Source organism: Carcharodon carcharias, chromosome 14 (assembly GCF_017639515.1).
Source record: "Carcharodon carcharias isolate sCarCar2 chromosome 14, sCarCar2.pri, whole genome shotgun sequence".
NCBI classification, from domain to species: Eukaryota; Metazoa; Chordata; class Chondrichthyes; order Lamniformes; family Lamnidae; genus Carcharodon; species Carcharodon carcharias.
This window is the reverse complement of record NC_054480.1, coordinates 41,993,369-42,018,928: the sequence shown is the minus strand read 5'-3', so window position 1 is coordinate 42,018,928 and position 25,560 is coordinate 41,993,369. Positions and strand designations below refer to the sequence as shown.

The 25,560-nt window shown below is 41.8% G+C and overlaps 1 protein-coding gene across 9 annotated transcripts in view; it reads right to left on the bottom strand.

Moving 5' to 3' along the window:
• Window positions 1–25,560, bottom strand: part of LOC121286930 (extracellular sulfatase Sulf-2-like) — a 369,814-nt gene that overhangs the window by 46,755 nt on the left and 297,499 nt on the right. For all 9 annotated transcript variants that reach the window (XM_041204225.1, XM_041204226.1, XM_041204227.1 and 6 more), the window contains 4 exons: window positions 19,989–20,164; window positions 15,831–15,959; window positions 11,755–11,811; window positions 11,527–11,653 (listed from right to left, as the gene is read on the bottom strand). In XM_041204225.1, the coding sequence (XP_041060159.1) occupies window positions 11,527–11,653; window positions 11,755–11,811; window positions 15,831–15,959; window positions 19,989–20,164 (489 nt within the window). The remainder of the gene's footprint in view (window positions 1–11,526; window positions 11,654–11,754; window positions 11,812–15,830; window positions 15,960–19,988; window positions 20,165–25,560) is intronic.

The window sequence follows — 25,560 nt, the reverse complement described above, 5'->3', positions numbered from 1 at the left end:
ATTACCACATTATTCTGTCACCTCCGCATATACTGACTGTCAGCTTTTCAAACTGACGGACAGTATTTGGGGCCTGGCTGGTAAATAAATGTTTGCTGACAGAAATCAGCATAGTGGCTTGTCACTCCATCCCCAGTCCCAGTCCTCCCTGAACTCAGCTGTTAATGCACTGAAACATGTTCCTCCCTCCAGACAACACTAATGTCAGGGACTGCAGCCTTTGTATATTATTGGTGGGAATTTGTGGATGAAGTGGAGTTCCGGTCTACACAGTGGCAGCAATCATTAACATTAATGCTAGGAATCTCACTGATAGGTGCCTGTTGCTGTGTATTAATAACCACTCAGGTGGTTGGGAGGTTAGGGGGTCGACCAAGTGGGTGGAAAGGAAATGGATTCCAAGGAAAATTGGTAATTGATAACAAGGAATGAGAAAGCAAATGGGTTGAAAATAAAAGGAAAAATGAATATCAATGATTGGATGACAGAGGGAGAGAGAAAGGGTGAGGGAGGGAAAAAGGGAGAGGGAAATAGTAAATGGAAAGCAATGAAAGGGAGAGAATAAATAACAAAAAAGGAAATGTCACTGTGCAAGGATGGATGTTGCATGAGATACTGAACCTAATTTTAACTCTGAGTTTGAATTTTAAATGAGTTAAGATCTTGCCCAATATTGTCTCTATGATCCAGTTCTGTGGTTGGAGTGGGAAGGGAATACAATGTATGAAGAACTGTTAAAATCACTTTTGGATAAGTGATGGTTTGGTTAGACTATTGAAACTCCAAATGTTACTGCGTATTTTCCTTTTGTTACATTAAAGTATTCGTCAATTGTGAAATATAAGTGCAAAATATTAACCAGAATGCATCATCTCTGGTTCATGCAATATGGAATGATTGATTTATACAGTATAAATTCCAAATGAATACTTTACTATAAATAACATGGAGAATGGACAATTTATTTTTAAAAACTAAATGGAGTTGAGAGGTTGGGTGACTTTTTTTATTTCCTGTCAGTATACTACACAAGGCCTTGGAGCTAGCTTTCATGTTGGGACAAGACATTAAAATGTAAACAAACTTTTGGGACATCTCATTGAGAAGTCACTAAAATGCAACAGACCTTTCCTTTGGATTAATGACTGCCATTATCCAAATAATTAAAGCAACTAGTTCACAATACCTTTTGCAGATTTTTCAGCTTTGGAGTGAAATTCCAAAGAATGGACATGAAATAAACCCTATTCTATCACAATGGTTATGTTGCAATGATATATGGGTGACATTCGGATACCATTGTTTGACAGTGGCCAGGTTGCCAGAGATCATTTGTGAGGGGGACAATAAAAAAAATAGATACAATGCCCACATGACAGAAAGCAGCTTTCTGATCAGGGACATTTAATAAGACACATTTTTGGAGCAGAGCACCGAAAAAAAAAACAGATCGGTGAAGGAACAGGACCCTGCCTAAGAACCAGTGCCATAGCAGAGAATTTGGGCTGGCTTTTACCTATCTGTTTGAAGAACCAAACCAGGTTTTAACGACAGGGTTTTGACTGTACCTTGACCATAGTGAAGCAAGAAAAACATGCTACCATGCGCACTAAACCTGCAAATCTATTTTCATTGAGGCTCTTACTTCAGTGGATGAAAAAGTAATCACAGACCTGCAATGTTTCAAAACTTCATCTCAAGAGAAGCAAGTGTGACAGTGAATGTTGTGCACTTTTATTACCTGAGTGCATGCTACCTCTTTTGTAATCATCATCTTTTCTTGTGTGTGAGACCAGATGCAGTTGTGAATACATTTCACCACCAATTATGTCCTTATATATTGTTTCTCCAACAAAATTGAAGGAATGTCTTATTTACTGACAGCTTAAATTACAAAGTTCACATGACCATTTGTTTTCATAAGGGAAGGCTTTTTTTTTAAGGTGTTGAAAGAAAGAGCATGGATTTTTATGATCTCAGGGTATCCCAAAGTGTTTTATAATCAAAGTGGTTTTGAAGTGTAGTCACTGTTGAAACATATCAGTTATCTGGAGGTTGTGCCAGGAGTTTTTTTAAAAAGCTGTTGGTCAGCTTTTGTTAGTTTTCTAAGTTGGCATGAGACGAAGGACATACCTGCCCTCTCAGGAGGATGAGAAAGCTCCCAAGGCACTAGCCAAAGAGGGAAGGAGTTCTGGTGTCCTGTTTAACATTTATCCCTCAGCCAACATCACTTAAAACCGATTATCTGGTCATTATCACATTGCTTGTGGTACCTTGCTATGGGCAAACTGACATCCATGTTTCTTGTGTTAAAATATTTCTACACTTCATTGGCAGTGGTCATAAACAGCATTACATAAATGCAAGTCCTTTCTTTTTCTTTAGGCTTCCAGAAAATTCCACTTGGAAGGCTATTGCTTAAACCTGTGAATGTCTTAAATAAGACTTTGAGGTGCATAATAAATTTGCTGCATGTAAGAAAGGGGCTGGTACTAGGTATGAAAATTTTGTTGGATGGGGAGATAGATTTGGAGAGTGCCCCAGATATTAATGCTGGGATCCCTACTGCTTCCAATTTACTTAGCCAACCACCACAGTTTCAAATGTGCATTGCAAGTTGGTCAGATTTGCAGATGATACTGAACAATGGGCAGTTGAGTCTGATAAGCTGCACCCAAAGTGTGATTTTTACAGCGTAGGGTAGGGTAAAGGAAGTAAATCTTTGCAATCATTCAGTAAATAACCGGATCATAAACGTCTATGGGAAGAGGACTGAAATATGTCAAATGGTCTCCATCATTGGTACTTATCTTTGTGACATGAATTGTGAATTATGTTGCTCTATCTTAGCGAGGTTTGAATTGACAGCACTATGCATTAAGGACTGAACTGATATAGTTTCTGTGTTTGATATCAAAACGCTATTTTTATGCGTTGTGCTTGGACTAGGATATCTGAGCCATCGGAAGACTATGAGAGTGACTGATCTGCTGGAATAATATCCTTGAAGCTACTATGTGTATCTTACAGTCACAGTGAAGATCATCACTGCCATCAACTTCCATACCACACCGAACAGCAAAAGATTCAACCATTTTGTTTGATTTTTGGACATTTGACAATCTCCATTCTGGACAAAGAAATAAATAACAACTAATATCAGATTTTAAGTTTTTCAGTAGTTGCAACATTTTTATTGAATGCGGTTCACTTCTGTGTTTGTCCCTTGTATGCTGTGGACTTGTCAGTTTTGCTTCTGGTTTATTACTAAATGCCTCCCAGGTGACAGAATTGCACTGATGGATTACTGCATAGCCAACTGATGAGCTACAGGGAATACATATATCTGTGCTTAATCCTGATGTACCCAAATCAGTGCTGAGGGGTTTTGTTTGCTGCAGTCCCCACGCATTCAATGTTTCAGAGATGGTGCCTTCTATCACTCTGCCACAAACTACCACTGACATGAACGGCAGCTCCTGTGCTGCTAAGCAGCTGCTCACCTGCTACTACTTCTAGAGACTGTGTACAATGTTAATTCACCAGAATGATTCCAGGGTTAGGAAATTATAGTTATGATTGGAGATTTGAGATACTAGGGCCATTTCCAGAAGAGCAGAGGTGCCTAAGGGGAAGTTTAATAGAAATTTTAAAATCATGAACAGATTTGATAGGGGGATGGGGAAATGACTATTTCTACGGATTGGTTAGTAATTGATGTGAAATTTAGTAAAGGACTCAAAGACAGCATATGGTATATTATGAGTATATAAACATACTTATTCATCTGGTGCTCCACTATTCTTTTATGCACTATGGTGCACCCATAAACAATCGGTGTATTTTCACATACTGATGGCACATGTTGTGCAAATCACAGGATATATGAATAATGGGGCACATAACACCAGCCCCATCTCTGTGATGTCAATTCCTTCCAGATTTTACCTTCCCCATGGAGGATTGTTATTTTTGGTCATGTCAGACTACCTGCTACAGCAACAATTTGTATTCATATAACAATCCTCTTAACAGGATGTATTGTTGATGCAAAACTGGGAATAAGATTGAAAATAATGACTTAAAATGTATGCAGAGTCAAGTTTTAGGAATAGCTGTTGCAAGGGGAAAGAAAGATTGAGGAAAAAAATTTTGGAGTACAGAATGTGATGACTGAAACTTCTGTTGTTGATGAAGAGGCAGGGAGGAGATGTTTAGCCAACCAGAGTCAGGGACTTAAGTGTGTGGGGTTGGGGTGAAGGGCTGCTGGCATGGTGCAGTAAAGTCACCGGATTTAAAAATGATGATTTTAAAATGGATGCACTGGGAGAAAGGGAGCATAAGAACACTGGAATGAATAGGAAAAACTAAATACACAGAGCTTCATGTGGAATATGATATGAAGCTTGCAGTTCTGTATGAGTTGGACATAGGGTGCTCAGTGCCCCAGCAATTATATTGTTGCAGATGAACAACTGGATCAGATCAATCTCCAACCTGATAGGATATCTTGCTGCTTTCATTTCTAATATCTATATCATTCTTATTTGTGTTAACATTTTAATGCTTCAGTACAACACACTATGTAACAGTTCCCTTAATGTTCACATATATCTTGTACTGTTACTCCATAGCATTATTTAGCATTATTTATACTTTACCTTTCTGCTTTTCATTAGTGCTTGTTAATTCTTCTGGTCCTCTTGCTTTCTGATGTGCCTCTTTTAGTGACAAAGAAAAATAAAACTTCTAGCTCTTTAGCATGCCTGGGGCTGATCTCTTATGCCAAAACTCTGATTATGGTATTCCATAATAGCTATAAGCTGTACATGCTGGGTCTGATCTGTAAATCTAATCTGATTGTTTGAACTTGTTGACCCATTTGTCTCCAAATTTGGGCACTGCACAGTATTTACACCAATTAAATAATCATTAACTCCTTGACAAGGGTTGAAGGGTCATTACGGCAGGTGCATTGTAATTGGCCATTTTTCATTCTTGTTGACAGAAATAATATTTTCCAGAATTGCAGGTCTCAAATCCATATTAGCAATTACTGAGTAATTTTGTTAGGCGATGTGATTTTTTTTAAAACAAAGAGAAAAGCTAGTCAGTACAATTAGTTGAAAAGGAAAATTTCTGTTAGAAATGACCATTACTATAAATATTCTTCTATTTGCTTGTTTACATCTGCCCTAATTAATTCTTTCATATGGTTCAATAAATAGCCACGATTCACTTTAGCTAATTAGAAATATATTTCTGAGAGCTGAAAGCTGGGAGTAAATGTACTTGGATCAGTTCTATCTTCTAAAGTTTAATTTGTCATTTGAATTCATATTCATATTTCAAGGCAAATGGTATGTTAAAAAGGCAAAAGGTATCTTGGCCTTCATTGTGTAAGACGGCAAATGGTATGTTAGCTTCATTGCGAGAGGACTTGAGTACAGGAGCAAGGATGTCTTACTGCAGCTGTACAGGGCCACACCTGGAGTAGGGTGTGCAGCTTTGGTCTCCTTACCTAAGAAAGGATATACTTGCCGTAGAGGAAATGCAGCAAAGGTTCACCTGGGATGACAAAATTGTTGTATGAGAAGAGATTGGGCCGACTAGGCCTGTACTCACTGGAGTTTAGAAGAATTGAAACATAAAATTCTGACAGAGATGGACAGACTGGATGCAGGGATGATGTTTCCTCTGGCTTGGGGTCTAGAATAAGTGATCAATCTCAGGACCTGGGGTAGACCATTTAGCAGTGAGATGAGGAGAAAATTCTTCACTCAGAGGGTGGTGAACCTGTGGAATTCTCTACCACAGAAGGCTGTGGAGGCCAACTCACTGAATATATTTAAGAAGGAAATAGATTTTTGGTCTCTAAAGGTGTCAAAGGGTATGGGGAGAGCATAGGAGCATTGCGTGGAGATAGAGATCAACAATGATCATATTGAATGGCGGAGCAGGCTCGAAGGGCTGAATGACCTCCACCTGCTCCTGTTTTCCTATGTTCTTATGAACAATGGAACTTATTGAAGGAAGAATTACAGAAATGGTGAACTTGTCTGTGATGCATTTAAAAGGAAACTAGACAAACATATGAGAAAGAAGGGAATCCAGGGCTATGATATATTTAGATGATGAAAGATGGGAGGAGGTTTGAGTGGATCATAGAGGCTGGGCATGAACTGGTTGGGCTGAATGGCCTGTTTCTATGCTATATATTTTATGTAATCCTATAGGGTTAAAAAAAAACAATTGATTTAGAGTGCACCTGGTAAATAGGTGGCTAAATTAAATGCAGAATTTTTTCTGCTGCTGTCATTTAGCCTGCAAAATGTCTTGATCTGTGACTGGGAATCAGTTTATTGCTTCATGTAACAATGCAGAGAACATGACAAATAGAGCAGGATGTCAACTATGTTGAGAAGGCGAGTGTAATATGACAGCTAATTTATCAACAGAAATTTAATTTCTTTTATTCCTTAATTTACAACTGAAATCAACACTAAAAATTCTAGTATTATTACAGCACTTTATTTAAGTGAAATTCATACCTAAAATTTCAGTAGTTCAAGGTTGGTTTTTGACTCCATGCCAGAAAAACGTAATTGTGAAGAAAACATAATTTAATTTTGACAATGCTTTTACACAGAAGGATCACAAAGCTGAAAAATAAATAAGAACTAAATAAAAACAACTTGCATTTATCTAGCACCTTTAAGGTTGAAAAGAGAGAAGGGGTTGAGGAAGGGAATTAGAGGGCCTCAGTTGTAAGTCACTGAAATGGAGTCAATGGAGCAGGAAGTTGGATAAGTCGAGCTCAAGAGGGTGAGTTTCTCCAGGGCTTCTGCCCACCTTTTGCCGAAGTTACAACAGGAGATCAGAAGGAATGCCAGGTAATTGGCTTCGCCATGGTGACAAAGAATTTGCTTATACCCTAATGTTGTTGTTAGAAGTGAAAGAAGAGGGTGCAGGAGATACAGGGTAAAGAATGGAGTTGGTAGTGGAGAAAGGAAGCCAACAGGTATCTTCACTTTCCAGACTGGTCTTAGATTAATAGGAGGTTTTAGCAGGGAAAAGATTTGATACAACCCAAGGCTTATGTTTTGGTTAGCTAAAATAATTGCATGGTAGTTACGCTCAAGTAGAACAAGTCCAGATTATCGGACATATGCCATATCATCAGAGGGTTTTTTTTTAGCCAGATATAGGGTTATTCTGAAAATTGTACTGCACCATGAAAACTTTGCTTTGGGAACTTCCTTGGAGCTGTTCCCAATTTGCCATTGCCGCCTGAGTGGTTGTGCAATGTGTGTATAACAAGGCTTCTCCCTCACTTCCAGTGAAAGTACAGTGTTGGGGCAGCATCAGCTCTGAGGCAATTCCAGGTCTTTGCATGCAGCAAGTGCTTTATCTGCCTAAAATTTGAAAATGCAGCAAGTTTTCCGTGCTCTGAAATATATTTGAACTGCATTAAATCTCCTTTTAGCCTTCTGTATTCCAAAAGAAAGTGTTATAGTATCCAAATCTATCCTCACAGTTTCCCATCCCTTATCTCATACTGGTCAATTTATGCCATTAGTGAACCATTATAGAAAGAATATTAATACCACATGCTTCCTTTCCCTATTATGTAGATAGCACCCTGAAGCTCAGATTATGGCCTTCTGCACATAGCTCCTGTTATAAATGCTCCCCTTATTAGAACCTATTGGCGAATTCCATAAATCTGTGTGAAAAATAGTATATGTGGGGCTAAGAGGAGCAGAAGTGTTGAATAGTTTCTGCCAATGGCACTTTGCGCTCCCCATCCTACCAAACACAATCCTCCCTCTACCCTCACCACACCACCCACTCTACCAACACCCCCCCCCACCCCTGCCACTGCACCAGCTTGGAGATGGCTGATTGGCCTCCAGGCTGCTTAGTGTTGCATCAGGTGCCAGAAGAAAGAAGGTGAACTGCATTATTACACCCATTTGGAACAAGCAGTTAGCTAATTCCGTTTAAATGAGGCCCGGACTTTGAAATGGTTAAGAACCTCACATTCATATTGCCAACTATCCACCCAAAGGATCATACACCCCAGGTGAGTGTGTCTACTAATTAAACAGTAAATTCTAGCTTTAGATCAAAACTACATACAATTATGGGCACTACGATATATGCTCATAAGCACACAGTGGACTGTAGGCGACATTCAGCCCTGCAAGAAGTGTACTGAACATATATAACTTAATTGGAGCAGAGTTTGGGATGGGGTATGTTTGTGTTTTTGTGTGTGTGTGTGTGGGGTCAGGTAGCTGGATCGCCACACACTCTGACAAACTGGCTGCAGTCTGTGTGTTATTAACTCTTTGACAGCCACAGAAGGTGATTTTTAGATTGTGGTCTGTCCTAGTTTGTTTTTGAATTATTCTGTTTGTAGGTTCGACTTTCAGCATCTTTCAGCTCTACCACAAAAGTGAATTCATGCAAATGAGAAGGCCTGCAGCATCAATATTAACGCACCACACTATATGAGCACACTTTGCATAATAATCCATATTACAGCAAATTATTCTTTGCAGCCACAATGTTAATATTTAATTACATTTAAAAGGTAAAATTTACCTCTTTTGGGATTTTGATCTTTAATGTAGCAATGTCAATGATAGTTTATTAACATTTCTGTTAAAAACTCTGACAAAGGAATTGCTTTGACCATCTGTGATATAATTACTGGAATGGATGTAATGGTGCACTTTATCAGGAGGCCAAGACTGCTCTTTCTCCATGAAAGGGATTGAACTTAACATGCTGCAACTAAATCAGAAGCTTCACTGAAATTATTTCAAATGGATTTTATGCAATAAACCCTGTACATGTTCTGAATCCTTAGCTGGCAGGTTGCAGAATTTGGATTTCAGACTGGCAAAAAAAAAGGGCATTTATTGTACAAAACTTTTACATTCATATAAAGAGAAATCAATAATACTTTAAATATTATATATATATATATATATATATATGTGTGTGATTTGGCTCACTGGGAAATTGCACTACATGGTGTGGTGTTTTATACAGAACAGGAAGATGCTAGGCCTACTCTGTACTGAATAATCTGGTTTCATTGGGGTACAGTGGTGAGTAGCGTGCTGCCAGGTCATTATTCACATACTAAAAAGAGGTGGTGAGGGGGAAGAGGGGTGGAGATAAGTCAGGGTTTCCCCAGGCCTCATAGTTATCTGCACTCCCCAGTCAATGGTGGGAAGATCTGGATGTTGGGAGAACTGTGATGCATTTAACCTTGAAGTGTGCACATCAATATTGGTCAGTGGACCGAAAGTTCCCACTCAAAAGTCAAAGGCCCTTTGGCTGGTCCATCAAATTTTCTATCCCGCTCGCAATGATTCCTGCTGTGGACGGGACTGGAAAATCCCGGCCTCTGGAAATGTACCACAGAAAAAAATAAATGTGTTCAATAGAGGTAAATAGGGAGGTAAAAGAATTGGACCCTATGGAGGCAAGGAGGTGACATACAGAAGTATTTGACTTGAAAGAAATCCAAGTTAACTCAAGAGGTATATAATAGAATAACATTAAGGTGGAACAGTTTGCTCGAAGAAGAAAAACAAAAAAGGTATTTGAGAACAGGAAAGTTATTTTAATGCGAGACTTCAGCCAACCTAAAAATGATGGGAAAAACCCAAGTAGTTTAGAGCCAGACTTGATAAACATATTGCTTAGTTGCTTTGTGAATCAGTTTGCAAAGGAAGCCACAAGAGACAGTGCTTATCTTGGCCTAGTGATCAATAATGATGCTGACAATATGCAGGAAATGTAAATTGCAGAATTCCTGACGGACTGTGATGAAAGGGTGATCAAGTTTAATATGATCTGAGATTTAGGTTTACTAAAGAGCAGGAATGAGGTTTAGAACTTTAAATGTAAAGAAATTAGGGTAGAATTAAAATTAAATGGATTGGGAAAGAACTGTTTTCAATTATCAAGTAGTAGAACACAAATCAACAATACCAGTGGAATATTAAATTAGATAGCCAAAACAGTAGAGTACAAACCAGAGGAAATTGTGATCACACTGAACAATTGCTCTAGTCCAGCCCCAAATTTTCTTGGAGGCCAACGGAAACAAAAATGAGAAGGTGGCAGTATGAAGGGGGACTGATCAGCTAGTACCAAGAGCTTCCTCAAAGATTCTTAGATGCTATAGAAGATAGAGTAAAGATAAGATGCCCTCTATCCACAGGGGGCAGGAAGCCCTCCAGAAAGACATTGCAAAGGTATTGAGAACGGATATCCATTGCAGCAGTCTAGCCCAGAACACCCCGGGATGCAGTGGGGCAAGTGATGTCACATGAGTGGTGAAAAGTTAATGAGTATATCTTAAAATGCCATAGCCAACCAACTGCACCGCTAGTGACCCAAACATTGCTCAATGTGCCATACCCCGGTCACTCAGCTACCAACAATCACTAGCAATTATGACTCATACCTCACAGTCATAGTTTCGCCTCACCCTCGGCTTAGCACTGCTGCAAGCCTCACACCCACAACTCACAGTGTGCACACACTGTCCGCTATTCAACCACGATAACCAAACACACTGTACCACATTCACCGACACACCTCTCTTTCTTGCAGGACAAGGTGGCACAAAAAACATAGGCAGCAGCGCTTAACCAACTGGGGACAGGCACAGTTGCAGGTCATCAACCTGATTAGGAAGATGTGTCACGTCATTCTCTGTAGATTTCAGCACCTTTAAACAACTTATTTTTGTGTTGCTGTATGTTTGGATGATACTGATTCATAATTGTTGCGTTATTGTGAACTTTAGAATTTATGCTCCATTGAGTTCAAAACCAATCTTGGCAGATTAAATGATTAAAAAGATTACTTCAGTTGGACAGCTGTTAATGGTTTTAAATGAGATGAGCCAGGGAAGGTTCAATGCAGTCTCCAGTTGGTGAGAGCCCACAACACAAAATTGGCCTTGAATTTGTTACTAATAGGCATTACTACATGACTAAGTACAATTTAATCTTCAGATTTTCTGGCTGAATGCAATCATCATCCCTAATTCCTAATAAATGGATTGAAAACCAAGTTCCATACTGAAAAAGGTAAATTGACAGAATAAAATGTCAATAACTCCAATTTCTATAGTATGTACACTTTTACACAATTTCTTATCTTAAATCTTGCTGCTTTTATACAAACCTAGAATACTAATCTTTTCTCAGGCCACTGCCATTCCCCTCTTTTCTAACTGACCTGTGCTTTGATAGTTTTCATTCCCTACTACATATCCAGACCTTTCAAACCGAACAATGCTAGCTACATATTATGGGCCTTTCAATGTAAATGCACATATTCACACTAATTGATGGACAATTACATTAAAAAAAAACACTACTAAAGAATGAACCAAGATTCTTGCCAGTTCCTTTGAAGAAGTTTGCATGTATGTTCAGTTTTACGGCTTTGTCATGCAGTTCACCAGCTTCAGTGATGGAATGTACCTACCTGGCCAAATTGCTCACAAGATGTCTGATATTCCGCCTTCTGGCAAAGATCTTTCACTCTTTCATATTTAGGTAGAAAATTTTCCTCTTGAGTGTTCTTACTCTCGTCCCTCTTATGCAGTAGTTTACTAACAAAACAAAACACTGCACCATTAGTATTTGCTATCACAATGATGAAATAAATAACTTGAAAAAGTAGCAATTACATTAAAAAAAATTAACAACATACCCTCTTTCCACAAGAAAAGAATCTCGCCAAACCTTTGTCTTCTTGTTCGAGTTGAACCTGAAAATATTTTGATAGATTTTGAACTGAATTCATGTTTATATGTTATATTAGTTCAACTGAAACCTGTGTGAAATTGGTATTCCTCTTTTACACATAGTAGAATTTGAACAATCAAAGTAGAGAACTGACTGAAATTATTTTGGCTTAGTGAAGAATGAGTTACTGCTAGCTGTGTTTAGTTTATAGCCCTATGGCAATTATGGGACAATTAACATTACCACTGATCTGAAAGCCACCTAACGATAAGGACAACTTTCATGTTTTAAAAGCAAAATACTGTGAATGCTGTAAATCTGAAATAAAAATTGCTTAAAATAACTAGCAGGTCAGGCAGCATCTGTGGAGAATGAAACAGAGTTAATGAGAGGTCAGCGATCTGAAATTTAAACTCTGAGCAGAATCTTATTGCTTTAGTCTCTGCCGGAATGGCAGCACCATTTTCAAGTTTGGAACCTGACTCTGACCAGCGTGCCCAGCAGTTGTTCTTTACAAGAAAAAAACAAATATCATCCTTCGTCCAGGCTCCCCAATCCAATGACAGCAGCTAATCGGCCATTGGCAATGCATGCCCACCTGCGCCACTGGAAAAGACGCCTTGTTCCAGGAGGCAACAGATATCAGCAGTGAGAGCCTGACTCTCCTGAGGCACTTATACTCAAAAATGTCAAGGTCTGCCTGTAGACCCTGTGTTGAGGGGCTCGACTCCTTCCACCTGAATCTCAGAGTCCATCCCTTCTGCTCTGCATGCGATTGAGGAGAAGGCAGCTGCTGCCGCTGGTGTGCTCCTGCTGATGGTGATGTTGCTGATGGTGATGTTGCTTCTGTTCTTGCCACTCAACAAAGGTGTAAGCTGCAACTGCTAAAGCTGCCTCCATGCTGTGGTGAAGGCTGGCAGCAGGGAAGTGCAGTTAAAGATGAATGTGGCGCTATAAAGGCAGAGTGCCTTCCATGAAGGTGGTAATCACCTGTCGAGAAGTGAAAACACTCTCTCTGAGAAATGCTTTGAACAGCAGTACCTCAATGGTCATGGCTACAGCTCTTCAGATTCACTGGCCAAAGGCTTCCCAGCTTGTCAGTTTCACTGAAGAAGCTCTTCCCACTGTGCAATTGCCTCGGTGACCCTGGCGGATAACTGACAGGTTGGAAAACAGGTCCCCTGGCTGGGAAATCCAGGATTCAGAGTTGAAACTCCTCATAATTGGCTTAACAACATTAAGCATTTCTTAAACAAAAACAGAATTACCTGGAAAAACTCAGCAGGTCTGGCAGCATCGGCGGAGAAGAAAAGAGTTGACGTTTCGAGTCCTCATGACCCTTCGACAGAACTTGAGTTCGAGTCCAAGAAAGAGTTGAAATATAAGCTGGTTTAAGGTGTTTTGGGGGGGGGGGCGGCGGCGGAGAGAGAGAGAGAGAGAGAGAGAGAGAGAAGTGGAGGGGGGTGGTGTGGTTGTAGGCAAAAGCAGTGATCTATCACTGCTTTTGCCTACAACCACACCACCCCCCTCCACTTCTCTCTCTCTCTCTCTCGCTCTCTCTCCCCCCACCCCCAACACCTTAAACCAGCTTATATTTCAACTCTTTCTTGGACTCAAACTCAAGTTGTGTCGAAGGGTCATGAGGACTCGAAACGTCAACTCTTTTCTTCTCCGCCGATGCTGCCAGACCTGCTGAGTTTTTCCAGGTAATTCTGCTTTTGTTTTGGATTTCCAGCATCCGCAGTTTTTTTGTTTTTATTTAAGCATTTCTTAGTTGCTTACCCAATTGATCCAGGAAGGATCCCTATTCACTTCAATTCTTCTCCAGGGAAAGCTGGAAGAGGGTGGGATTATGTCGGGATCCCGACCTAATGTCCTGGGACTTTTGCACCCTGCTCACCTCCAAATGGCTGGGGTAATTCTGCCATCTGTTTCTCTCTCCACTGCTGTGGCTACACCTGCGGAGTACTTCTAGCATTTTCAGCTTATATATTGTGTTAGCTCAGAATGTTACTTTTATTCATTCACGGGATGTCGGCTTCACTGGCTGGACCAGCATTTATTGCCCATTCCTAGTTGCCCTTGAGATGGTGGTGATGAACTGTCTTTCTGAACTGCTGCAGTCCATGTGGTGTAGGTACACCCACAGTGCTGTTAGGAAGAGAGTTCTTGGAGTTTGATCCAGCGACAATGAAGCTACGGCGATATATTTCCAAATCAGGATGGTGAGTGACTTCCAAGGAACTTCCAGTTGGTGGTGTTCCCATCTATCTGCTGCCTGTGACCTTCTAGATGGAAGTGGTCATGGGATTGGAAGGTGCTGTCGAAGGTGAATTCCTGCAGTGCTTCCTGTAGCTGTTACACACTCTGCTACTATGCATCGGTGGGGGAGGGAGTGAATGTTTGTGGATGTAATGCAATCAAGTGGGCTGCTTTGTCCTGGATGATGTCAAGCTTCTTGAGTGTTGTTGGAGCTGCACTCATCCAGGCAAGTGGGGAGTATTCCATCACACTCCTGACCTGCGCCTTATAGATGGAGGACAGGCTTTGGGGAATCAGGAAGTGAGTTATTCACTGCAGGATTCCTAGCCTCTAACCTGCTCTTGTAGACATAGTATTTATATGGCTAGTCCAGTTCAGTTTCTGGTCAATGGTAACCCCAAGGATGTTGATAATGATGGATTCAGTGATGGTAATGCCATTGAACATCAAGGGACGATGGTTGGATTCTCTCTTGTTGGAGATGGTCATTGTCTGGCACTTGTGTGGCGTGAATGTTCCTCAAAATCTGCTCTGTTTTCTGGAGCTGTAAGTTATGATTATCCAGTACTGCAACTGGTTATCTATATGTTATGCCATCACACTGGTTATTTTATTAGTTCACATATTGATACAAGTGGCCATATAGCGAAAAAAAATCAGACTAATGATTTGTTGTGCAAATGAGAAAAAAACGACTTTCCAGGTACAATGATTGTGAAAGCTAAACAAACATTTCATGGCTTTGAAAATACAGAATCTAAACCAATGATCATGCATTAAAATAGACCCCTTACAAAGATGATAATTATTCAGCTTGAATGTTACATCTCACATCACTTAACTTCTTAAAAAGAGGTGTGGGAAACTTTTGTTCCTCTTTGGCCTTTCTCTGCTGCTAATACTCTTGTTGCTACTGCTAGCGGTCTAGCTACAAAATCATTGTGAATACCTTGAAACAGTAACTTGGAAAAACAGGTGAAATATACCACCCTCCTCAAAATAACTAGGACAGAACTATCTTTCAGATAGTTGGTGCCGAGACCAATGGAGGTAGATTGTTAATCATCATCTGTGTATAAAGTTACTGTGACTAAACAGCCATTCATTATAGAAATTCCTGACTTTTACATTCATCGCTTTCATGCAAATGAAATTCAGGCAGTTTCAAGAACCCATGCTTAATCCAAAACTCCAGTTTTTGAACACTTCCATTCTATTCTGAACTATTCTATATGCCCAAAGCAATACATAGACTATACAGTTTCCTTCACACAGCTCCCCAATCAACTACACTTTCCCTTGTCAGTTCTTTCCCCATTATATTAATGATGATTGATTAGAATAGCTTTAGAAGATGTAAATGAAGGTCCATGATTATGTATTCAAAAACATAAATTCTGGTAATTATTGTTCCATTGGCCAAGTTTTCATTAATTTTTCATGATCAAATGTTTGCTGATATAACAAATGTAGTAACTCAATAGTAACCATGACACATTTATAAAGTCCAAAGTCATGGGTTTGTGGATTCCATGCAAAAGTGAACAGAACTGTTCAACAGGATCCCCAGAACAAAGGAAAAATCTTGGCAAATCAAGTAGTTCCATGTAGTAAAATGGAACTTAATTGATTCAGTCAGTCAGTTACTACACACTAATGGCTTTAATGATAAACAGGCACAGAATATGATTACAAAACTGCAACTAAAAATATCATAATCCTATGTAATGGAAGCAGAATTTGCCTTATTTAGTAAGTGCAAAACTGCTGTCCTCTCACCTGTTGACAGGTTTTTCAGTGTCTAGAAGCTTCAGAATAGATTTGCCATCCATGTCAGCTGGAATGTCTAGGCCTGCAATGTCTAAAATTGTTGGAGCCAGGTCAATGTTTAAAACAAGTTGAGGAATGCTGGGAATAAAGAACAAAAAAAACTTCATAATTCTGTTGCACTCTAACTTCCAGAAGGTTCTGAATAACTTGCTGGAACAGCTAAAGTTTCTTATCGCAATCAAGGGATTAACCAAGTAAGATTCTCTCAAGGAATTACAACGTTGTAATCTCGACTCCTTCAATCTAAAGCATAATGAAACAGGAAATCTCTGTATATTTGCAAGTCACCAGTAAATTCTAAATTGAATGATTAACACTGAAACTGAATCTAGATCATAAAGTGGGAAAGCATTTGCGGCATTGTTACAGTATCAGAATTCAGATGGCTCTGAACCGCTTGAGCTTTGCTCTGATGGTCGATGAGCCCATCTGATCGCAACCATGCATGCGCATTTAAAGTAAAGGTCAACTAAGAGGGGAAATGCTGCCTTAATTTTGTGTTAATGAGAAGAAGTAACAAAACCAATTTAAACACCCCTATTCCTCCCCACTGAAGATCTATTAACTGACTGGGATTAAAGCTGGAGTTTCCCTGGTCTGCCTGTGTCAGTCGTAAAACCTCTGGGGAAACCCATAGTCCCATAAAAATGAGCTACATAATTATAATCAACTTTAACATCCTGCTTTTTTTTTCTGTGGATATGCTTTGCCTTTTCTCAAGTGCTTACTTGATTTCACAGAAACCATCATAATTAGGATAACTTTTAAATCATGCATGCAACTTTAGTCATTCTGCTATTAACTCCAAGTTGCTCTTGTTTGTTCCGGGGGATGGGTTCCTTTGTATAACAAACACTTTTCTATAAGTAGCTAATGGCAGAAATTTTTCATCCTCATGCAGTCAGGGGCAGGTGACTTTCCACATTTACTATCACCCGTTTTTCATAGCAATTTGTTTTATTAAAAAAAAGTAATTCCACATTATGTTAGTCAAAAATTATTTAAACGTTAATATCCTGTACAGGATCACCCCAAAAGTTTACTTCACAAATTATCTATCTTTAAACTCAAGGGAATGGGCCAACTTTTGTCCATCTACCGCCCTGGGTTTTGAACAGAGCCATAGTGAGCCTTTAATAATCCAGCAGTAGTAAGACATACGAATCGGCAGCTCTGATTTCATTTCAGATTCAGTAAATTCATCAAATTGTATAATTATTAAATACTGGCATTGAATATACAATCTGCACACCCCCATTTTCCATTATTGTTGTACAACTCAGATGGACCTTGGTCTTTTTATATCTAGCAATTTCTATCTTCCTTAATGCATATACAAAGAAAAGCCAATTAAACGTGCAATTTGCATTTGGCCAAAAATAAAGTAACAAGATAACTAAAACATCTGTAGATGGCACACGCTGCTGCCATTGTGCATCGGTGGTGGAAGGAAGGAATGTTTGTGGATAGGGTACCCATCAATCGGGCTGTTTTGTCCCGGATTGTGTCAAGCTTCTTGAGCGTTGTGGGAGTTGCACTCATCCAGGCAAGTTGGGAGTATTTCTTCACACTCCTGACATGTGCCTTGTAGATGGTTGACAGGCTTTATGCAGTCAGGAGGTGAGTTACTCGCCACAGCATTCCTATCCTCTGGCCTGCCTTTGTAGCCATAGTATTTATATGGCTAGTTCAGTTCACTTTCTGGTCAATGGTAACCCCCAGGATGTCAATAGTGGAGGGATTCAGTGAGGGTAATGCCATTGAACATCAAGGAACGATGGTTGGATTCTCTCTTGCTGCAGACAGTCATTGCCTGGCAAATGTGTGGTGCAAATGTTAGTTGCCACTTGTCAGCCCAAGCCTGGATATTGTCCAAGTCTTGCTGCATTTGAACGTGGACTGCTTCAGCTTCAGAGGAGTCGCGAATGGTGGAGAACATTGTGCAATCATCAGTGAACATTCCGACCTTATGATGGAAGAGAGGTAATTCATCAAGCAACTAAAGATGGTTGGGCCTAAGACAGTACCCTGAGGGGCTCCTGCAGTGATGTCCTGGAACTGAGATGATTGGCCTCCAACAACCATAACATCTTCCTTTGTGCTAGGTATGGCTCAAGCCAGCAGAGAGTTTTCCCCCTAATTTCCATGATTCCAGTTTTACCAGGGCTCCTTGATGCCACACTTGGTCGAATGCAGCCTTAATGTCAAGGGCAGTCACTCTCACCTCACCTCTGGAGTTCAGTTCTTTTGTCCATGTTTGAACCAGAGCTGTAATGAGGTCAGGAGCTGAGTGGCCCTGGCGGAACCCAAACTGAGCAGGTTATTGCTAAGCAAGTGCCACTTGATAGCACTGTTGATGACCCCCTCCATCAATTTACTGATGATTGAGAGTAGACTGATGGGGTAGTAATTGGCCAGGTTGGATTTGTCCTACTTTTTGTGTACAGGGCTTACCAGGGGAATTTTCCACATTGCTAGGTATATGCCAGTGTTATGTTATAATAATAGAACAACAGCTCCCCAGAGAATAGTTCAGACTCTTTGATCTCTGTTGTCATAATTTCACAATGTTTGGTGACACAAGTTAAGTGGTTTCTAGGGATTGTGGTTTCTTAAACTTCAAAGGGCCTGGGTTATTGACACTTTAATTAGCTTGATTCAGACTTATTTTTTCAAGCATTGGAGAAAGTTATCAATGGATTACTGTTTCTCAAAGCTATTTTTGACACATCCTACTATACGCTATGATGTCCATTTTTTCTAGAAAGTGTACAATGAGCATGAAGAGTCAGAGCTTGGCAACGAGGGCATGAAGGAATATAGGGGAGCAGTAGACATAGGGGAACTCACCCATCATTGTAAAGGGCTCCCAAGTGAACCTGACTTGGCTAAAATCCAGGTCAAAAACTCCATGCTGGTAAGATTTTAACAATTAATTACTCCAGTATAGAGGCTGTCGTTTAGACAAACACTGCAGTATTCTGCTACATACAACAAAAAGCTGAGGTGAATGACCAGTGACTCTTTTTTAAAAAAATACTGGCTTAATCTCTCTACTTTGAGTAGTATGGAATCTTTAGCATCAACCTGAACTACTGGAGACAAGGATGAGGCCCTGGTTTGTTGCTTCCTTAGCAGAGTGCCTCTGGAAAACCAGCACTTTCTTAGTATTACAGAGGACTGTTCATCTGACTGAGGAATTACTGCCAAATTAGCCATAATGATCTACAGCTAGATTGAAAAATGGCTAATAAAAATGCCTAACTAACTGTCCGTTGTATATGTGAAAATAACATTTCATTTAAAATGCACATCAGAGAAACACTGGGCTAGATTTAATGCAGCCTGTCGTGGTGGGAATCATAGCAGCCAGGCCCACTTCATTGTGGGGGAGGCATCACTTCAGTCTTCCAGTGGCAGCAAGGACTCCCCCCAATTAAGTCAGAGGATGAATGGGCTGGCGTGGGATTTCTGGCCACCAACAGTGGGATACCAATTAGGCTCATTAATGAGCCAATTGACACCCATTATCCCTGAGCCCACCACAATTTAGCGGTGGCTCCGGGATTAAACAGGGGTCGCAAGGCTTTCCCACACTCTTGGAAGGCAGCCCAGCAAATCTTTGGGCAGTGCAGAGCCGCTGAAATCTAACCCCCAGCCCTTGGCTCTGACCCTCCCCCCCACCCCACCCCACCTTCTCCCACAACCTTCATCTCGCCTTCACTCACCTTTGGTCTGCAGTTCCAAAATGATCCTATGCCTCTGGTGGGTGCAAGGCTACCAGCAGCCACCCCCACTGGTGCTGGCGGCATGAGAAGCTGCCAGCCTCTAACTGGCACTTGATACCATCAGGCCTCTTGCATGAAATTGACGGGGGCTCCCTGCCGGTTCTCTGACCAGTGGGCGAGACCTCTGTTGGCCCAGCAAAATCTGAGCTACTGTTACCAACAGAAGTCATTATATATTTGAATCAATTGGTTGCTGTGAATAAAATGGAAGTTCTCAAGAGTGAACACATGAAGTAGCTTCTACTGCCCAACTGATGGACTTTGGCTCCAACACCTGCTCCAACTGATATGCAGGTACAATTATTTAATAATATCTTACATTGATCCTGGCTCCACATTTGGACCTCGCATGAAAAATGGCACTCGGATGTCAATCTCATATGGCATTGATTTTCCTTTCACAAGCCCAAACTGTCCAATGTGATAGCCGTGGTCTGCTGTGTAAATGATGTACGTATTGTCCACCTCTCCTGTTTCAACAAGCATGTTATAGAGCTGAAAGATCAATATAAACACTGAATTAGTGGAAATAATGTATAATTTAACCTCTTCTACACCATCTATTTCTAGGTACTGCTGCATATACATTGTTACAAATGTAACCTTTATTTCTTTCAAATATTTTGCTATCTCTTAACTCTACTAGTTTAACTTGTGTTATTAACAAAGGCCAGGGAGCATTTGATCCATCAGCACTTCCACTGACCTGCTCAACTTATTCACCTAAATTGCGGCAAGAAGCCTCACTGCATTCACAGTCCTCATTATGTCCTTCACCATTCCCTTCCTTCTGTATTAAGTTCTATATCAGTAACATTCTAGCAGCGCAGGCTAACTAGCTGCAATGGAGAGACACCAAACACCAAACTCCCAAATGTTAAAAGAGTGATGCATTTATTTACAAACTGAAGATTAAACTAAAATCTCTTGATATTCTCAACCCATTGGGCTTTTCTTAAAACATTCCCTCACCCTACTCCTACAAGATGGTCCACCAGTGGCTTCAGCTAAGCTAATGGAAGGCTCCTGTTGCTCATCTGTGGCTGGTGTTCAAGCCCCAGAGGACTGATTACAGACTGCTGTATTTTGACTTGTTACGAGGCAGTCAGGTCCAGCTGAATTGCTGGCACTGTACTGGATACGGGTTGATGGAGTGGCAATGGAACAAGCATGCTGATATGGTGAGAGAGGTCCATATGTGCCAATCGCGCTGTACCATTGCTACTGCAATGGAGTTGGACTCATTAACAATCTTCGGGAGGGAAGACAGCAGAAAATGAGTGACTCTCTGGAAGTCCCTATCCACTGTTCCACCAATCTGTCCAAGTTTGAGTTTAAGCCCAAAGTCTGCATGCCAGCATTTGAGCTTCCGAAGCTACAAAGTGTCCAAACATGGAATTCTGTTGTGAGGAACTCGACTGAGGTTGCCATACTTTCCCAGATAGAATGCAGAGGACTGATACCACGCGTGATGATACCACATGCTGATAACAGACCCCCCCATGCTTTCAACCATAGTGATGAAACTCCTTGGAAGAACTTCCAACACCTCACACAACTATTTGTGTGAGACCAGCAATTTCCTTTCATTACTGGGTTCTCAATGTCCTCATCGCTGTTCTTCTCAGCACATCTGGGAGAGGACCTCACCTTCTGGTTAGTTGTCCCTTGAGATGTTCAAGCCATTATTATCTGCTCCTGTGTTAGATGCATCACCATGTGTACAAACAAACTTGCCCAACAACAGCAATTAACTTATAATTGACTTCAAGATGTGCCTATTTACACCAATTAGACCCAAGTGTCCTTAATGGTACAAGACAACACACAGCTCTACCCTAGCAGCAGCTATGTTACATGGAATAATACTTCTGGCCCTATGAAAATAAGAATCTTCTGATTTATCATAATGCCATTCGAGATACATGTATCATTAAATAAATAAAACCAAAAATGCACTCATGGTAGTAACCTACTGTTAGAGATTAGCTTTTAGGGGTGAGAAGTCGGGAGTATTTGTGCCTGTTTTCTGGGTGCGACAAATGCCCTTAGAATTCCAAAATGGCATTCACGGGCTTGTGGGGTGAGCAGGCAGATCAAGACATCAATGAATGTGCACTGTTGATTTGAGACCAGCTCAACACTCCAGCTGCCCTCTCTGATCATGCAGCAGGCAGGTCTTGTTAAATACTTACAGCGTAGTTGCTGGTTGATTTCTTCTGGTTATTGTTTTGATTTTACAAGTATTTATTACTTTCTATAGTTGCTTAGCATTCCAAAAGATGACAGGAAGTGGTGTGACATGTGCTCAAGGTGTTTTTGCTGACTTTAAGATTTCTGCACAAACCAATTTCTTCCAGAGTGTACTAGTATGCATTTCCCTTAGAACACTGCATGACTTGGAGAATGAACAGAGGCCATGCAGAGTAAGACAAACTATTGGAAGACGAAGCAGGAGGGGAGAAAGACTTTCATCAGGAGGCCATGTCTGCCCAGGGTGCTCAGGGACCAATTGTCTGACCTGAAACCTCAGAGAGGAAACATTTGTGAAAATGTCAATGTTTCATTTTGGACATCCCAGGTGAAATTTGCCACCTGCAGCAGCCACAACTGAGGCCTCAGAGCAGAGCAAAGGTGACATTGCCCGTGGCTGTGAAACTGACTGTGGCCATGAACGGTCATGTGTCTGCTTCTTTCCAGGCTAGAGCTGGAGATGTTTGCAACATCTCAAAGTTTGCCGTCTACTCTTGCATAAGTGGTGACTGAGACTCTCAGCTCAATGAGTGCCAACTATACTTCATTGTGTGGTTGCCAAAGAGAAGCAGACAGAGTGAGTATGCAACTTCACTAGGATTGCAGGTTTCCTTATGTCACAGGGTGCCAATGGCTACATGCAGTACTCCACAGACTGGGTGTTAGGGCTCATGGTGGTCTGCGAGATGCTGCATAAACTCACCATCACAAGGGGTTACAGCCACATACAGCAACCAACTGTATGGTGAGCAGCTGAGGGGTAGGGCGAGAGTGGAGAACAACGATAGGGAAAACATTTATTTCTAAAGGGAAAGTCATGTCTGATTAACTAGATTGAATGTTTTGAGATGGTAACACTGAGCGTCAATGAGGGGACTGCATTTGGTGCAGTTAACGTGGATTTTGTCAAGGCTTTAGACAAAGTCCCACATGGCAGAGTGGTCAGAAAATTAAAAGCCCATGAGGTCCAAGGAAAAGTGGCAAGCTGCATTCACTTTCCGAAGGGTGGTAATGTTTTTGAGCCTGAAAAACTGTTTCCAGTGGAGTTCTAGTACTAGGTCCTGCTGGGCATGCCGGCTCGGGTGAGCATCTCAGTGTTTGGTATTTTGTCCTGCTGTCAGAAGCTTCTGAAAGCAACTCAAGTGCAAGTGGTTGAACTTCTTAGCATGATGCTGGTGCACAGTCCAAGTCTCAAATGTTCAGAGCAAAGTGGGCAGGACTATTGTTGTATAGACTTTGGTCTGGTAGGCAGACTTACTCCTCTTCGCTCCCAGACTGATGTTCGAAAATACCAGATGCTGAGGTGCTCACCCGAGCTGGCATGTCAAACATCCATGGCCCATAACTTCCGAGCTCCCCAGCGTCGGATTTGCGGGCTACCCCAAGGGTGCACTGGGGAATCCCTTTGGGAAGTTCCCAGGTAAAGGTTTGCACAGCAATTTCCCAGAAGTGCACACTTCTTCTGGACAATTGCACTGCACTGAGTGCCTTCCGAAAATGCAGTTCAAATCGCAAACTTCGGATGGTTCCACCAGGATTACACCAATAGTCACTCAGAGAAATTTAGAATTAAAACCTCTTTGACTTCTGAGAACAATTGTAAAGGCCCAGACCAACCCATTGGGGCTCTCCCACACCCCCGACCCCCCCATCCTCATCGACTGACAACCCCATCCCCGACTTCTGTCACCCCCAAACCGCCGGCCTCTGAACCCCCCCAGCCTCCTGGCCTCCAAAACCCCGGAACCTCCAAAATCTCACTCCTTGACCTCCGAGCCTCCGTCCCCCCAATCCCCACCACTCTAATCCCCCAACCCCCACAAGCTCTGATCCCCCCAACCCCCGGACTCCAATCCCAATCCCAATCCCCTGGTCCTCGGGGGCCTCACCCTCCCCACAGACCTCCGATCCCCCCCTCCCCAGGTCCCTGATCTCAGACCCCCTCCAATGAACACTCGACTCTCACACACGCCCCTGGACCTTGGACACCCCCATAAACCCCTGACTCCCATTCACACCCCCCAGACCTCGGACTGCTCCCCCCCACCCCCACGACCTCCCCCAGATCTCCAACACGCATCCCCCATAACACCCCCACAACCTCTAACATCACCCCACGGCCCCTCCGGCCTCCAAAACCCCTCCACAACCCCAGACATGCCCCAAAATCCACCCCCCGGATCTCCGACACCTCTGGACCTCCACCACTAGCTCAAGGTTCTCCCTCCACCGCCCCAGTTCTTGGACTCCGTCCCCACAGACTTCTGACTCCTCCCACCGGACCTCCGGCCGACAGCCCCGCACTTTCAGCCCTCTGTCCATCTGACCGACCCCGCACCGCCTCCCCCACACCCGGGGAACCCCCCACCCCCCAAATCCTATCCACTTACTTACCTGAGACACTTACCTTCTCCCTGGCCTGCCAATTTCCCTGGCCCTTTAAACTTACCTGCTCTATGGCAGCAAGTGCCATAAAAAAGGGGATGTGGTTTCCTTGAATCCACTGAAGCTACATATCGCTGAGGCCTTCAAAGAGTCTTTCGATGCAGGCACCTAGCAGCTCCAGCGAACAGAAATGTCAACGTAATTTTCAAGACCAGTTAAGTGTGCATTTATTTCTTCTATTTCCTGTGGCCAGCGCTTTCTAATGCTAACCGACGTTACGGTCCCACATCACTTTGAAACAGCCACATATGAGTTGGTCATGTAGCCAGAATGCCTGACACTCGCTTACCAAAGCTAATCTTCAATGGAAAGCTAGAGTCTGGAGTTCGGTCTCTTGGCGGTCAAAGGAAGCACTAAAAGGACACTCTGAAGACTTCAATTAGAAGTTTTGATATTGACTGAGTCCTGGGAGAAACTCAGACAGGATCGCTGCTCCTGGCGCAACCAAATACAAGCAATCGAAAGCAAGGCAGAAAGAAAACGCAAGGAGAAAAAATCCCAAGCCAGCAACTTATCTGAACCTCAATCATCGGTGGTATCCTGTCTCATTTACAGCAGAACCTTCTGGGCGCAGATCAGTCAAGTTACCCATGTACTCACCCACCAGAATCCTACCAAACACTTCAGATGAATGTGGTCTTTGCCTTGAAGGACGAACAAGAGTATCAGGTCCCTTGTTTTCATGGGCATATATCATTAATTTAGACTTAAATGTAGGGGACATGTTTCAGAAGTTTGTGCATTGTAAATTGGTCGTGGATTGATAGTAAGGAAGAAAGTTGTAGACTGCTGGATGATACCAACGGACTGATCAGAAAAGTGGCAAGTAAAATTCAATCTGAAGAAATGTGAGCTAATTCACCTTCTGACTCCCCAAAGTGTGTATATGTGTGTGTGTGTGTGTGTGTGTATAGATATATATATATGTATGTGCTTGTGTGTGGGTATATGCATGCGTGTGCATGTGTTCGTGTGTGTGTATGTATATGCAAGTCTGTATGCATATGCGTATGTGTGCATGTATGTGTGTGCATATGCGTATGTCTGCCTGTGTGTGCATGTGCTTGTGTGTGTGTGTGCGCATGTATGTGCACATGTATGTGCTTGTGCATATGTGTGCGCCTGTACATATGCCTATGTGTGTATATGTGCACGTGTGTGTGTGTATATATTCGCATGTGTGTGTATATGCA